At 44.9% G+C, this 14,934-nt stretch overlaps 1 protein-coding gene across 9 annotated transcripts in view; it reads left to right on the forward strand.

The window, feature by feature from the left end:
* Positions 1-862: 862 nt before the first annotated feature.
* The window catches only part of Hectd4 (HECT domain E3 ubiquitin protein ligase 4), a 159,795-nt gene continuing 145,723 nt past the window's right edge, over positions 863-14,934 (forward strand). For 5 of the 9 annotated variants that reach the window (XM_027414103.2, XM_035443284.1, XM_035443285.1 and 2 more), the window contains exon 1: positions 863-1,256. In XM_027414103.2, coding sequence (XP_027269904.1) covers positions 1,077-1,256 — 180 coding nt within the window. In that variant the 5' untranslated portion in view covers positions 863-1,076. The remainder of the gene's footprint in view (positions 1,257-14,934) is intronic. The other 4 variants (XM_027414107.2, XM_035443287.1, XM_027414110.2 and 1 more) reach the window with 2 other exon arrangements.

Below are 14,934 nucleotides of genomic sequence, written 5' to 3' on the forward strand. Positions count from 1 at the left end.
TCAGTGTTCTTAAGCTAGTCAACCATCTCTCTAGTGTGAAAGCAATCATCATTGATAGGTGCTTTATTTTCACCAGATATCAATTGATTCTTTGCACTCTCCCTTTTAGTAAATACTAACTACCTACTGTGAGTTTTATCAAGTTCTCATGACTAAGTGTGAAGTGCCTATTATATACCAGGCTTTATTATTATTATTATTTAATTACATAATTATATTATTTCCTTTTTTTTTCTCTGTGTCTTTGGAGGCTGTCCTGGAACTAGCTCTTGTAGACCAGGATGGTCTCGAACTCACGGAGATCCTCCTGCCTCTGCCTCCTTAGTGCTGGGATTAAAGGCGTGCGCCACTAACGCCCGGCTATCACTTACTTTTTAGCTATAAGGGCTATGTAGCCCAGGCTGATGCGAAACATGCTATGTAGACCAGGCTAGCTTGCAACTTGCAGTGGTTCTCATGTTTGTGTCGGTATTGTGCTGTTGACCTCGGCCCTGCTAGGCTAGCCCTGTAAGACTGACCTACACTCAATGTTTCATGAACAATTCTCATTGAAATGATAAACGTGTTGACCCTCTACGATCCTCCCAGAATGAGGGCTCTGGCCTGAGCAACGGGTGCACACCTGAGCAAGGAGGAAGGAAGGAGACCCGGGTCGTCTTCTCCCGGGTCTGCAGACTGCGGCAGATGATAAGGATAAATAAAAGAGGGCCGCAAGAGGTCATTGCCTGCGAGCCTCTGCAGGTGGGTGTAAAGCCCGGTGGGGAGGTGGGCGGGGCCAGACGGAGGGAGGGCGGGGCCTGTATTGTCCGGCCCGCGGGGCATGCCGGGAACCCCGCCCCCAAGATGGCGTCTTACTGACAGTTGGCTGCGGAGCGGCAGAGGCGGATCCTGCTCGTCAGGGCGGCGGCAGCGGCGGCGGCGGCGGGGCTGGGGTCTCCCGGGCCGGGGTTGGCGAGTGGAAGGGATGCCGGCGCGGAACGCCTAGGGCGTGCGCGCGCGGGCGAGGCGGGGCGAGGCGCGGCGAGCGGCCATGGGCTGCTGAGGCGGCGGCGTCTCCGCAACGCCTTCCTTTAGCCATGGGTTCGTCGGCTGCCGCGGCAGCGGCGGCGGCGGCGGCAGCGGCGGACTCGGCGCAGTGGCTCTCGGTGAAGGAGGAGACCATCTTTCTTCACGACGGGCTTATCCGGGTCACCGATCTGGCCGAGCTGCCCAGCGAGATCCTCGGCGCCCCGGAGGCCGCCGACACCGACCTGGAGGTGAGCGAGGCCCCCGCAGGCCGCGGCAGGTGTGTGTGCGACTCTCGAGAGCATCTTCGGGCCGCGGCCTGGAGGAGCCCGGGCAGCCGCCGCCCCGCCGCTCCCCTCCCCCACGCGCGGGGAGTCCCTTGGCGGGCGCGCCCAGGTGGCTGCGCTCTGGAGACCTTTTGTATTTTGAACGGCTGCACACGCTCTGTTGCTTTTCCAGCCCCAGCCCTGCGTTGAATTTGTGGGCGCGCGAGTGCTCGCGTTGTGTATTGGGGAGACCAAGTGACAGCTGCCAGGCTTCCTCCACCATAAGCAATCCTGCAAACCTGTCTGTGCCCATGCCTCAGATTGACACCCGGGCCTTTGTCAGGGAAGCCGGCGGTGTGGACATCGAGAAAGGGATGCTGCACCGCGGCCTGGGAAGGGTCAAGGGCGGGTGTGAGAGTGTGTGAGCGTGTGTGTGAGCGTGTGTGTGTGTGTGAGGGTGAGCGTGAGCGTGTGTGTGAGTGTGCGCGCGTGTGCGCGCGCTAGCTCACGCGCGTTGCGGGGGGTAACTGAGAAGCCCCGTCTCAGGAGCGGTGGCAGGTGCATCAGCTAGGCTCAGCCGTCGTGGTGTGACCCCCCACCCCCACTCCCTCACCCCCTCATCCACCTTTAGGAAAACCAAATGTGCATATGGTGGATGGGAACTTTCCACCGACTGCGCTCCATTTGTCTAGATGTGGGAATATTGGCCTTCGTGTTTTCATCCAGGCTAGGTGGATGTTGACCCTGCCTCTCCTCCACATTGTGGGGTGACATTTTGGTATTCGGGAAGCATAGAGTGTGGTGAAATTCATATTGTCGCATGGAGGGTTCCCTGGGGTACGTCGCAGACAGCAGTACTTGTGTACAGAATCTTTTGTGTTTTGCGGTTTTCCATGCACTTTGGCATTCAGTACCACCGACATTTATAGAAGTGGATTAAAATGCTATTACTGTGTGTTTTTGGGAACGGCAGAGATCCGATCGCGTTCAGCGAGACTCTGGGACGTGCTTGAGATGATAATGCGGTCTTCTGTGTTTGTGTGTCTGGCTTTGAGGTTGCTTCGGAATTTCTGTTTGTGACTCTTAATTGACATATTTTACAGTCTAGCCACGATAACATGGAAGATATATAAGTTGATAGGGAATTCCTAACGTGGAATCATAATACAATTATGTTTTATTTGGACCTATTCTATAAAAAACAAGGTGTGTCTGATGAATTAGCAGTCTGAAAACTCCAGGGCTCTGATGGTATGATAGTGGGTTCTATTAATGGGTGCTGTTGTGTAAAGGTGGAAAGTGGATGGTGCTCTTTGTTCCTTGGAGACTAACCTAAATTCCCCAGACTGATATATATGCAGTTGTGTTTTCACATTAGAAGGAGTAGAATTATTTTAACAACTGAGTTATTCAGTTGTTGTTCCTAAAATGTTTACTGGATGTTTCCTGAATGAATTTGTCAGCTATTTCCAGCAAAGATTCATTTTAAAGGACAGACTGTAACCTACTAGATTAATTCTTCTCCAAGAGGAACATGTGACTGAGTGATGCACAAATGGGACTGGCAGTAATGGGGAACTGTTTTCATTCCTTTCCAGATTACAGTATCTGGAGAAGTAGGCAGTCTGCTAGTCACAACCTAACTATTTAATAATACTCCTTAACTGTATCCCTTTTGTTGGATGCTGTCCTGTTAGATTGTTAAAGGACTCTAGGAGCTAAATCTCCTTACTCATTGCAACAGTAATGTTGTATCTATTGTGGGGATGTGTAGTTTGTTCAGGATCTTTATTTTTATCATTTTTTGATACAAGGTGTTAGTATTCAGTTTTCTGTACTGGCCTTCCTGCCTTTGGGTTCTGACAGGATACAACCTCAGGTGCAGCCACTAAGAGCACCACCTGTGCACATTCACTATATTCTCTTTTAAAGGGCCCTGCCCACCTCCCATTCTCTCTCTCTCTCTTCCTCTCTCTCTCCTTCCTTCTCTCTCTCTCTCTCTCTCCCTCTCTCTCTCTCTTTCCCTCTCCCTCCTCTCTCCCTTTCCCTCTCCCCCCTCATTCTGTTCCCCCCTCTCTCTCCCTCTCTCCTCTTTATCCCCTTCTTCCCCTCTTCCTCTCTCTTTGCTGCTGCTCCTGTCTCCAGAAGCCGGTCTCCCCCCTTTCCTTTCCCCTTTTTATGATCCTTTTCCCCAATAAAACCCTCTGCTTGAACCCTGTCATATGGCGTCTTTCTCTTTGCTGCCACTTTTCTTGAATTACAACACAAGGTGTCACTTCATAATCCTGACTATCCTGGAACTCACTCTGTAGACCAGGCAGACCTCAGCCCATATTGATTCACCTGCCTTTGCCTCTGAAGTGCTGGGGTTATTCATAGGGTTTTATAATTATAAAATTCTTCCACTAATGATTTTGAATTATGAATAAGACTGGAACTCAGCTGAATAATTTATGAGGGACAACTGTAACATATAAGACTATAGAATCGCCGGGTGGTGGTGGCGCACCCCTTTAATCCCAGCACTCGGGAGGCAGAGGCAGGGGGATCTATGTGAGTTCGAGACCATCCTGATCTACAAGAGCTAGTTCCAGGATGGCCTCCAAAGCCACAGAGAAACCCTGTCTCAAAAACCAAAAAAAAAAAAAAAAAGACTATAGAGTCACAGAATTTTAGAGTGCAGAAGGGACCTTTGAGATGATGCCCCTTATAGATATTTGTGCTTCCCTCCTTTTAGAAATTGGTCAGGATAGCTGGGCGGTGGTGGTGCACAACTTTAATGCCAGGCCCCAAAGCTACAGACAAGTCCTGTCTCAAAAACCAAACCAAACAAACAAAAAAATTGATCAGGAAGAATTCTGCTATGGTGGGTATAACATGTCTAGCTATGGCAGTAAGATGATATGGGCCTTCTGCCTCTGGGCTCCAGTGTTATTTTTACTCTGGATGCTGTTCAAGGTTATGTGTTAGTTTTTTTTTTTTTTTTTTTTTTTTTTTTTTTTTTTAATCTAAGGAGATCAAAATCAATCTGAGAAGAGCATCTGGAGTAAATTTTCTTCCTAGTAAATTATAGATATTTTTTTCCTCACCATTATACAAATGAGGAAGATATGTTTTTGAAGAAAAAAAAGTTCACCCAATAATAGTGTTTTCAACAAATTATGCAAGTAAAATCTTGTGGATTTAGTGGTAAGTGAGGTCTACTGTTTTGGGTGTTGAGGGCATGACAGTGGATGAAATGAAAGCTTCCTTCTCTAGAAAGCTTATGTTTCAGCATGAAGATGTAGACTACAACAATAACAATATCCTGCATCACAGCCCTGCAGTGTCCCTGGACTAGACCCAGGACCTGTTGGATACCCAAACCCACCAACGCTGAAGCTCTTTTGCAAATGATATAGCTTAGCCTATAGACTTTGTACAGCTACAAATAGGTTATTGCTATGTGTAGTACAAGGTAGGCAGTCATCACATTGCTTAGGAGAGAATGATTAGAAATACTTTGGTATATATGTTCTATTCCTGGTCACATTGCACACAAACAGGGCAGGGATGACATGTTCTAACAGTGAACACTAGGGAGAGGAGCTTTGATGTGGTGGGAGCTTACAAAGGTGATGCTTACACATCACTTCATGTGTAATCACTCCATGTGATTATGTGGATTCTGTGTAGTGTTTGCTACGAAGCAGATCCGAGTTTTGTTTTTTTGAAATTTCTCTTCCTCTTTTGAGACAGGGTTTTACAGCTTTTTACTTTGTAGACCAGGCTGGCCTTGAACTTAGAGATCCTTCTGCCTCTGCCTGCCCAGTGTAGGTTTTAAAAGCGAGCATCACCAGTCCAACATTTTCCTGAATACTTTCAATCCACAGTAGGTTGAATGTGAAGATACGTAGCCCACTGATATGGAGGAACAGCTGGTGTGTGTGTGTGTGTGCTAGTACACATGTGTGTGATGACAAGTGATAAGTGCTGTGGAGAAGATAAGCTAGGTAAAGAGATGGGAGTTGATTTCATATCCAGTGGGCTGGAAAGGAAAGTGAAAGCAGGCTTTTGAGCAGAGCCTTGAAGGAAGTGCAAGTGTGAGCAAAGAGAAAATTGGGAGCCAAGTGTCTTGAGAGGAAATTGTCCTTAGCTTGCTGGGAGCTCTGAGCCCTTACTCAGAAAGCAGAGGGGGAGAAGAGAGTGATGGGAGTCAGGAATGCGATCAAGTGGGGCTGGCAGTAAGGGCTCTGAGTCTCACAGTGAGTTAAGAATGCAGAGTGGGGCTTATTCTTTTTATATTAAAATTTAAAATCAATAAACAAGGTAATAGATGACATTGTGATGTTTCATACATATGTATTTTGTTTATCTCCCCTTCCACCCTTTCTTGTCCTTTGAGAATAGTGGTCTTCTGTCTTTGGTACACATTGTAATCCCAGCATTTGGGAAGCTGAAGCAGGACAGAGAAATTGAGACCAGCCTGTGTTATCCAGGGGGATGAGTGTGCATATGTATTGTCATAGTGATGAGCTCTGTAAAGATCACTCTCAAGTGTTCAGTGCTCTTTGACCATGTTCTTGCCTCTCATACCCTCCCTTCCTCACTCCTCTCCCTTCCCTTTCCGGCTAGGAAATTATTATTTAAGCACTGAAATATAAACTTAACAAAAGCTGCAGCTCAGAAGTGATAACTCATGGGCCTGGGCTCCTAGCTCATTGGGAGAGCATTTACTTGGCAAGCACAAAGCCCCAGGTTCCGTGCCCCTCCAACTCAAATCCATTGAAACTTAAGTTTCATTTCATAGAACCGTAGTGGTCCGTCCCCGCCCCCCCCCTCCACCAGACAGGGTTTCTCTGTGCCTTGGAAGCTGTCCTGGAACTAGCTCTTGTAAACCAGGCTGGTCTCAAACTCACAGAGATCTGCCTGCCTCTGCCTCCTGAGTGCTGGGACTGAAGGCATGCGTCACCTCTGCCCGGCTGAAACAGTAGTTTTTTTTTAAATTAATTTATTTACTTATTATGAATATAACCTCCTGCCTCCATGTATGTCTGCATGCCAGAACAGGGCACCAGATCTCATTATGGATGGTTGTGAGCCACTATGTAGTTGCTAGGAATTGAATTCAGGACCTCTGGAAGAGCAGCCAGTGCTCTTAACTTCTGAGCTATCTCTCCAGCCTTCCCAAACACTAGTGTTTTAAATGAAGGTAATCAATAATTATTGGTTGAAGTTCCAAAAGCTTGCTATTTACTGTTTCATATTTATTTTTACAAACTCCACCTGTGTGTGTGTGTGTGTGTGTGTGTGTGTGTGTGTGTGTGTGTATGTGTGTGTGTGTGAGAGAGAGAGAGAGAGAGAGAGAGAGAGAGAGAGAGAGAATTTTCTCAGTGTGTCCAAAATATTTTTTACTCTATAGTCTATTTGTTAAATTTTTCCATTTAGAAAAATTATTTATCGTGTTTCTTTTTTTTTTTAAAGATTTCATTTATTTATTTATTTATTTATTATGTATATAGCATTCTGCTTCCATGTATATCTGCATACCAGAAGAGGGCACCAGATCTCATAATGGATGGTTGTGAGCCACCATGTGGTTGCTGGGAATTTAACTCAGGTCCTCTGGAAGAGCAGTCAGTGCTCTTAACCTCTGAGCCATCTCTCCAGCCCTATTTATTGTGTTTCTATGAACTTGAATGCCAGGGTGTTTGTGTGGAGGTCAGAGGACAACTTGTAGGAATCAGCTGTCTTCTGACTGGTTGGTTATGGGGATTGAACTCAAGTTGTCAGGCTAGGCAGCAAACATCCTGACCCATAGAGCCATTTTACTGGCTTAGGTAGAGACTTTTTTTCTTTTCTTTGTTTTTGTGTATCACTTGGGATTAAATCATTTTCTGTAACTGCTCATGGAATAACAGCACTCTCTTCCTAAGATGCATCTCAAGTCCCACTTCTCATTGCTCATGATTGTGAGGACTTCCTCTTCTACCTCAGCCATTAACACATGCTCCTCACAAATACTGAATTTTTTAAAAAATGATTTTATTTAATTAAAATATTTTAAAGAAATATTTAAATTTCGGTGGTGGCATGTGCCCGGCTAAAAAATATTTATTTCATGTGTATGAGTTTTACCAGTGTGTGCAGTGCCTGGGGGACTTAGAAGAGGGGTTCTAGATGATTGTAAGTCACCACATGGGTGCTGGGAACTGAACTCGGGTCCTCTGAAACAATAAGAACTCTTAACCCCTGAGCTGCCTCTTCAGCCCCCATACAAAGATTTAAGCATGAACGTTCACTTGAATTTTGTGACTGCCTCAAACTGGCAAAGTTCCAAATGTTTAACAGGTGAATAGATAGATACACAAGTGTGAGATATCCATATAGTGGAATAAAAACAATAAAAAGCCACACTCTGTTGTTAGTGCATGGGTTTGTGCTCAGTGCTAGAAGCCAGACACAACATACACTGTAAGATGTCTTTTGTATGAGATTCTAGAAAATACAAACTAGTCTGTGATGATTGCCTGGAGAGGAAGAGGAGGCCTGGAGAGGATTGGTAGAGGAGCTTGAGGAGATGTCTGAGGTGATGGGTGTTTTGGTTCTGGTATCATTTAATGTTATGTATATGTGTCAAAACAACTCAGATCCTGCAGTTTAAATATGTGCAGTTTATTGTGTGCCAATTATAGTGCAGTAAGCAAACACTGTCTCCGAGTGCCCAGAGTGTGTTCTGGGTACTGTCTGGGAAGTGAAAGGCAGCAGGGTTTTGTGTGTTGTTTGTTTTGCTGTTTAAGAGATTAACGTTTGGGTTTGGAGCTCCTCAGCTGAGCAGCCAAGGCTTTGTGTGCTGTGACACGCACATGGAACCTTCTGGACAAAGTTCATGCTTCATTTGGTCTGTTCTGGGATGTGACTAGCCCTTTGGAAAAGTTCAGAGCTGAGCTTCTAGAATCCCACATTTTAGAATGGGGAGTGATAATGAATGAATAAACTGTCTCCGTTCACAAGTAGTTTCTTCTTGGCATGTAGCCATCAATCACTAATACAGGTCACTAGTGTTCTGCAAGCTTGGCACAGCAAGCCAGAGCATGAAGTAAGGATGAAGATATGAGGATTGTCAGGGCAGTATGGGTTGAAAGGGTTGAAAACATACCTTGTTTTTTTTGAGATGAGGACTTATATAAATAGCCCCAGCTGGCCTTCGACTTGATAGGTAGCTGAGGATGACCTTAAACACCTGGTGGTCTTCCTACCTCTCCAGAGTTCTGGTATTGGGATTACAGGTGTGCACTACCACACTTGGCTTGGTATAATGTCTTGGTCAGCATTGTCAACACTTCTAATACTACCACTATGGCAACAGCACATTGTATTTCATGCCAGGCTTTTGTGAAATGCTTCATGATTGTTGTCGAATTTAATCCCCACAAAAGCCTTCTGAGGTTGGTTATTGTTATCTACCCCATCCCCAGTGCAGAAACTGTGGTATAGATAAAATTAGTAACCTGACAGAGATCATAGTGGCAAAACAGATGCTGGAATCTGTCTGGTTCCAGCCTGGGGTTCATGTTCTTAACATATTAGGCAGTCATTGCTTTAGAAATGAGGGGGTGGGGATGCAACTCAGTTGGTAGAATGCTTGCCTCACAAACAAAGCCCTGGGTTTTATTCCTATTGCTGAACAAACCAGCCTACTGGCACTCTTCTTTAATCCTAGCATTCATGAAGTAGGGACAGGAGGATCAGAAGCTTAAGGTCCTTCTTGGGTGTACATCAAGCTTAAAGCTAGCCTGGGTTACATGGGACATTTTGGAAGGTCCCCTTTTTTTCCAGCTCAACACAGTGGGTATGTTGGTTGTTTTTCACTATCAAAACCAGTCCTTTGGGGCCTCTTCCTGCACGTCAGAATGTACATGAGGGAGTGTTTCTCTAGGGTAGATTTGAGACATCAAGGTAGCCATTGTAAATTTTAATGGATACTGCCAGAACGATTTCCCAAGAGGTTGTACCAGTTTATATTCAGGCATCAGTTTTCTAGGACCTCTCTTCCTGCACACTGTGTTGAATATTTTAGAGCTCAGGGTTTGCTTATATTTCTCATATGCTAAAGCTATGGACTCTCATTCTATAGATGGGTCTAGCAGATGGAACTGGTACCTAGAAATGTCTAGGTACCTTCTGTCTGTGGGTACCTTCTGCTTTTATCACTTTGCTTCGGAGCACCTACCTTGCTTGTGCCTGGCCTCATTCACTTCCTGGCATATATTAATTTAGCTAGTAATCCAAATAATAAAAACTATGCCCAGATGTAGGCAAGAAAGAAGGCAGACTTTGTAGTCTGTGATGGGCTAGAGATGTTGAAGGGGTTCAGCAGAACCAGATCGGTACTCACCAGGAAGGGACATTATTTGGTCTTGGATTCCATTAAAAGGTTCCATCTTATGGACTGGCGCTTGATGCCAAGCCTGATGATCTGGGTTAGATTTCAAGGACCCACATATAGAAGGACAGAAACAACTCCTCCTAATACTCCTCTGACCTCCACAGGCACACTATAGCAAGTGCATACCCCACCTCCACTCCCGCTAAATAAATTATCTAATAATTTTTTCAAAAGTTTTCTTCTAAAATGTTGGGAGCTAGTCTGCATTCTTTGGAATGTTAAGGATGCTGACATTAAGAGTGTTGTATTTTGGCCTTAAAGAATTAATATATGGCCCGGTGGTGGTGGCACACGCCTTTAATCCCAGCACTTGGGAGGCAGAGGCAGGTGAATCTCTGAGTTTGAGGCCAGCCTGGTCTGCATAGTGAGTTCCAGGACAGCCAGAGCATAATTTTTTTTTTTTAAGTCTTAGTATTTACCTGTTTGAATTACAAGTTTGTTGTGATAAGATATGTTTCTGCAAAATATCACTGTTAACAGTGTTAGGTCTCAAACAGGGGACAAATGACAAAAGACTGAGGTACCTATTTAACATATCAAAGTGGACCTGGCTACCAGCTTCTCCCTGCATCCCAAAGTCCTTACCTGTTAAAGGGTATGGCTGGCACACCCTCCTCCACCCTAACCCTCTCCAGCCCAGGTTCTGGGCTGCTCTTTCCCCAGCTGCCCTTCCCAATGAATCCAGACATTTTGGTCAACTGCTTTCTTTTGGCCTATCGTTTACCTTCCTGGCCTCTTGGTCTCATCCCCTCTCTCCCTTCTCCCTCTACTTACAGGGCCTGGCTCAGTCTGGATTCTACCAGTTGTCCCTGCCTCTGACTGTGTCCTCCCTTTTGTCTACAATAAACTTTCTCCTAAGAGCAGTCATGTCCCTTTCTTCTCTCTCTCTCTCTCTCTCTCTCTCTCTCTCTCTCTCTCTCTCTCTCTCTCTCTTATTCAGACATATGATTTCTCTCCCAGTAGTGTTGACTATTTGCCTGGAACTTTTAAGTTCATGTTCCATGATGGGATACTTTGGAGTGAGTGCATCTGAATCCCCAGTGTTTCACCCCAACATTTGTATTACTAGGTCAAAGCATTGTGTGTGGCAATTTTAGGTTAGCAATAAGGAAATGCATTCTTTGCAAACTATTATAGGTTTAGGAACTCTAACAATTACAGATGCTTAATTTATAACAAAATGTTGACATTTGGTTTATATTTATAACGGGTGTCTTGTGTTCTGTATGTGCTTTATGTGTATTTGTGGTTTGCGTTACTGATTGCAGATGCACACAGTCTAATGCAATACATGTAGTTATTTCCTGGATGACATAGAAAAACCAGGACCTCCTGTGTCCTGTGACTGTTGATATATTTGCTTTGTTTTGCTCCTGTCCTCTCTCTCCTCTCCTTTCCTCTTCCCTCCCTTCCCTTCTTCTTTCTTCCTCCAACCTATTCTCTATTCCTTCCTTCATTCCTGTTTGTCTCTGTTCTCTCTGAGACAGGGCCTTGCTTTGTAGATCAGGCCAACCTTTGAGTTATGATCCTTCTTCCTCAGTGTACTGATTTTATCAGTGTGTGCCACTAGATTCTACTAGGTGTGCTTTTGTGGGGGTGGGGGGAGTATTTTGTTTTTTGTTTGTTTTGGTTTTCTCAAACTCACTGTGATCCATCTGCCTCTGCCTCCTGAGTGCTGGGATTAAAAAGTGTGTGCCATAGCCGGGTTTTTGTTGGTGGCTCACGCCTTTAATCCCAGCACTCGGGAGGCAGAGGCAGGAGGATCTCTGTGAGTTCAAGGCCAGCCTGGTCTCCAGAGCGAGTGCCAGGATAGGCTCCAAAGCTACACAGAGAAACCCTGTCTCAAAAACCGAAAAAAATAATAATAATAAAAAGTGTGTGCCACTATTACCCAGCTTGTGTGTGCTTTCTTACATTGAGGTGAACTAGTACCAATGTTTAAAGGAGACTGCATCAGGATTTGCATTCAAACACAGGTACATTTAATAGGAAGATTCTATCCCCACCCTGCTTCTCTGCAAGTTACTGAGGCAGGGTGGAAAGGCAACTTTTTGGAGGAAGCTTTTTCCAGGGTGAACTATATAAACGAAAGTTTCTTTTTCCTCGGGGATTTTTAATTTGAATAGAATTCAGGATTCTGTGAACTTGGGTGAGAAAGTTTCACAAACTTTGAGCTAAAACTCAGCATTTTCTTCAGTCAGCAGGGCCTCTGTGATATCACCAACATGGGAAGTTTGTTTCTTTGGCTATTTCTGGCAACTATATGGGTTCTTATAATCCCATGTTTTGTTTTGCCTTTTTTTCCCCTCCAGTACTGAGGATTAAACCCAGAGCCTTGTACATGCCAGGCAAGCTCTCTAAATTAAAAGGTACTCCTAGTCCTTAGCCCCTGTAGATAGTTTTTTTAAAAAGACTTATTTATTTATTATGTGTACAGTGTTCTGTCTGCATGTATTCCTGCAGGCCAGAAGAGAGCACCGGATCTCACTACTGATGGTTGTGAGTCACCATGTGGTCGCTGGGAATTGAACTCAGGACTTCTGGAAGAGCAGCCAGTACTCTTAACCTCTGAGCCATCTCTCCAGCCCCCTGTAGTTAATTTTTGACTCATTCAAAATTGTTACCTGGGAGAGGCCCATAGGCATCTCAACTGGAAATGAGTAAGCAGACCTTTTCTCCCTGTGTCTCCCTCGTTTTATTCCAAGTTTATGAAGCCCAGTTGTTTGATGTACAAATGACCACACATCTGAAAACTTCTGTATAGCTTCTGTGGTAATAAATGCTGCCTTTCTGTACATTTTCTATGACCTGTTGATGTTGAGCAGGGCTGGTTTTCTTGGATGATGTCTGACTTCCTTCCATTTGCAAAACATTGTACCATTAGCAAGGGAGCTGTTTTTATCTGTTTCTTTTTCTTTTTCTTTTCTTTCCTTTCCTTTTCTTTTCTTTCTTTTTTGGGTTTTTCGAGGCAGGGTTTCTCTGTGGCTTTGGAGGCTGTCCTGGAACTAGCTCTTGTAGACCAGGCTGGTCTGGAACTCACAGAGATCCGCCTGCCTCCTGAGTGCTAGGATTAAAAGCCTGCGCCGCCACAGCCTGGCTTTTATCTGTTTCTTTTGTCCCGTTGAGTTTATGAGATGTAGACCAGACTGATCTGGAACTTGCCATTCCTCAGTTTCAGCTTGCAGGTGCTGCACACATGTCTCACCCAACCCTTACTAACAAAGTTATTTTTTAAAAATATCTATTTTTATTTTATGTTTAAGGTTAATTTGCCTACATGTATGTTTGTGTACCACTTGTATGCTTGGTGTCCTTGGAGGCCAGAGGAGGGAGGCAGATCTCCTGAAGCTGGAGATGGTTGTGAGCTGTCATGAGGTGTTGGGGCTCAAACCTGGGTCCTCTGGAAGAACAGTTAGTGCTCTGAACCACTGAGCCATCTTCCTGGCCCCAAAGTGTGCTTTTGCATTTGTATTGTCAAGGTTCTTTACTCAGACACTTTCCAGAATTCTGCCATCTTATTGTCACTGTTGTCTGCAGACAGCTGTTGAACACTTGAAATGTGGCTAGTCAGTTCTCTAGCCACCCACCCCCCCACCCCAGAACTATATTCCTGTTGTGAACTAAAATTTGACACAGATTATTATCTTAATGACTGGGAATATAGTACAGTTAGTTTGATACAAGATGTCATTGTATAGCCCCAGCTGTCCTGGAATTCCCTAGTTAGGTCAGACAAACCTTAAACTTGTGGTAATCCTTCTGCCTTGTCATCACTGGTGTTGGCATTGCAGGTCTGCACTACAATGCCCAGCCTCTCAAAGTCTTTCTATTTGGTGCCCATACCTCCCCTTCCTGCTTCTGGAGCTAAGTGATAAGTTGGTGCAGCACTGGCATCTTCATGCACAGCACAGCAAATGTTCTGTGTCCCTCTGCCCCCAAAGAGGGTTTCTTTGTGTAGTCTTGGCTGTCCTGGAACTCACTTTGTAGACCAGACTGGCCTTGAACTCACAGAGCCTTCCAGGTGCTAGGATTAAAGGTGTGTGCCACCACTACCTGACACAAGTATTCTGTTGTAGGCTTTGCTTTGAGCATCATTTGAATGAGGTGTTTTTTGTTTTTTGTTTTTTGTTTTTCTCCCCTTGGTAGTTCCCAGGGCCTTGCTTGTTCCAGGTAGACGCTGTACCACTGAGCTGTTCTCCCAGCCCTGCCTGCCACTTTTGGAGTGCACACTATGAGCTGTACAGACTGTCATTCCTAGGGATTAAAGGATGATCATGTACTTAGTGACAATCTGGAACCTCAGACCAAAGGACTCTTCAGGGGTTGTGTGTGGACATGGAAGGAGCTAGGCATAAATACCAACAATATATCCAGATGACTTTCAGCCCAGCACTGACACTTATCAGAACTTGTACTCCTTGGAGCTGGGTATGTTGTTTATTAGGTAAAATGCTTGCCTAGCATGTATGAGGTCCTGGGTTCCATCCCCAGCATCACATGAGGTTGGATATATTGAATATGTTAGACCTGTAATTTGAGCATTCAGGAAGCGGAAGGAGGAGGATAAGACATTAAAAATCATCCTTGGCACCAGGTGGTGACGCACGCCCTTAATCCCAGCACTCAAGAGGCAGAGGCAGGTGGATGTCTGAGTTCAAGGCCAGCCTGGTCTACACATTGAGTTCCAGGACAGCCAGGGCTACACAGAGATACCCTGTCTCAAAAACCAAAACAAAACAAAAAAATAATCATTGTCTACAAAGTAACTTTGAAGCTAGCCTGGGCTACATGAGACATTGTCTCAAAAACAAAAATAAAACTAAAATCTTCCACTTCTTGTTTATGACATATTCTCCTGTGAAGGTAAATGATAGTTATAAATGAAATAAATGAGTGAAATAACTGAGGCAACTTACCCAGAATAGCAACTAGCACATGACATTTAATAACACCACATGTGGGATGCAAGCTTTGATATTGAAACACCCTTTATAATCCAAATAATGGATTCTTTTTTTTTTTTTTTTCCTCAAGACAGGGTTTCCCTGTGGCTTTAGAGGCTGTCCTGGAACTAGCTCTTGTAGACCAGGCTGGTCTCGAACTCACAGTGATCCACCTGCCTCTGCTTCCCGAGTGCTGGGATTAAAGGCGTGCGCCACCACTGCCCGGCTCAAATACTGGATTCTTTAATTGGCACAGAACATTCTAAAATCCTGCATTAGCATGGATGAATAG

This window comes from Cricetulus griseus, chromosome 4 (assembly GCF_003668045.3).
Source record: "Cricetulus griseus strain 17A/GY chromosome 4, alternate assembly CriGri-PICRH-1.0, whole genome shotgun sequence".
In the NCBI taxonomy this organism is placed as follows: domain Eukaryota; kingdom Metazoa; phylum Chordata; class Mammalia; order Rodentia; family Cricetidae; genus Cricetulus; species Cricetulus griseus.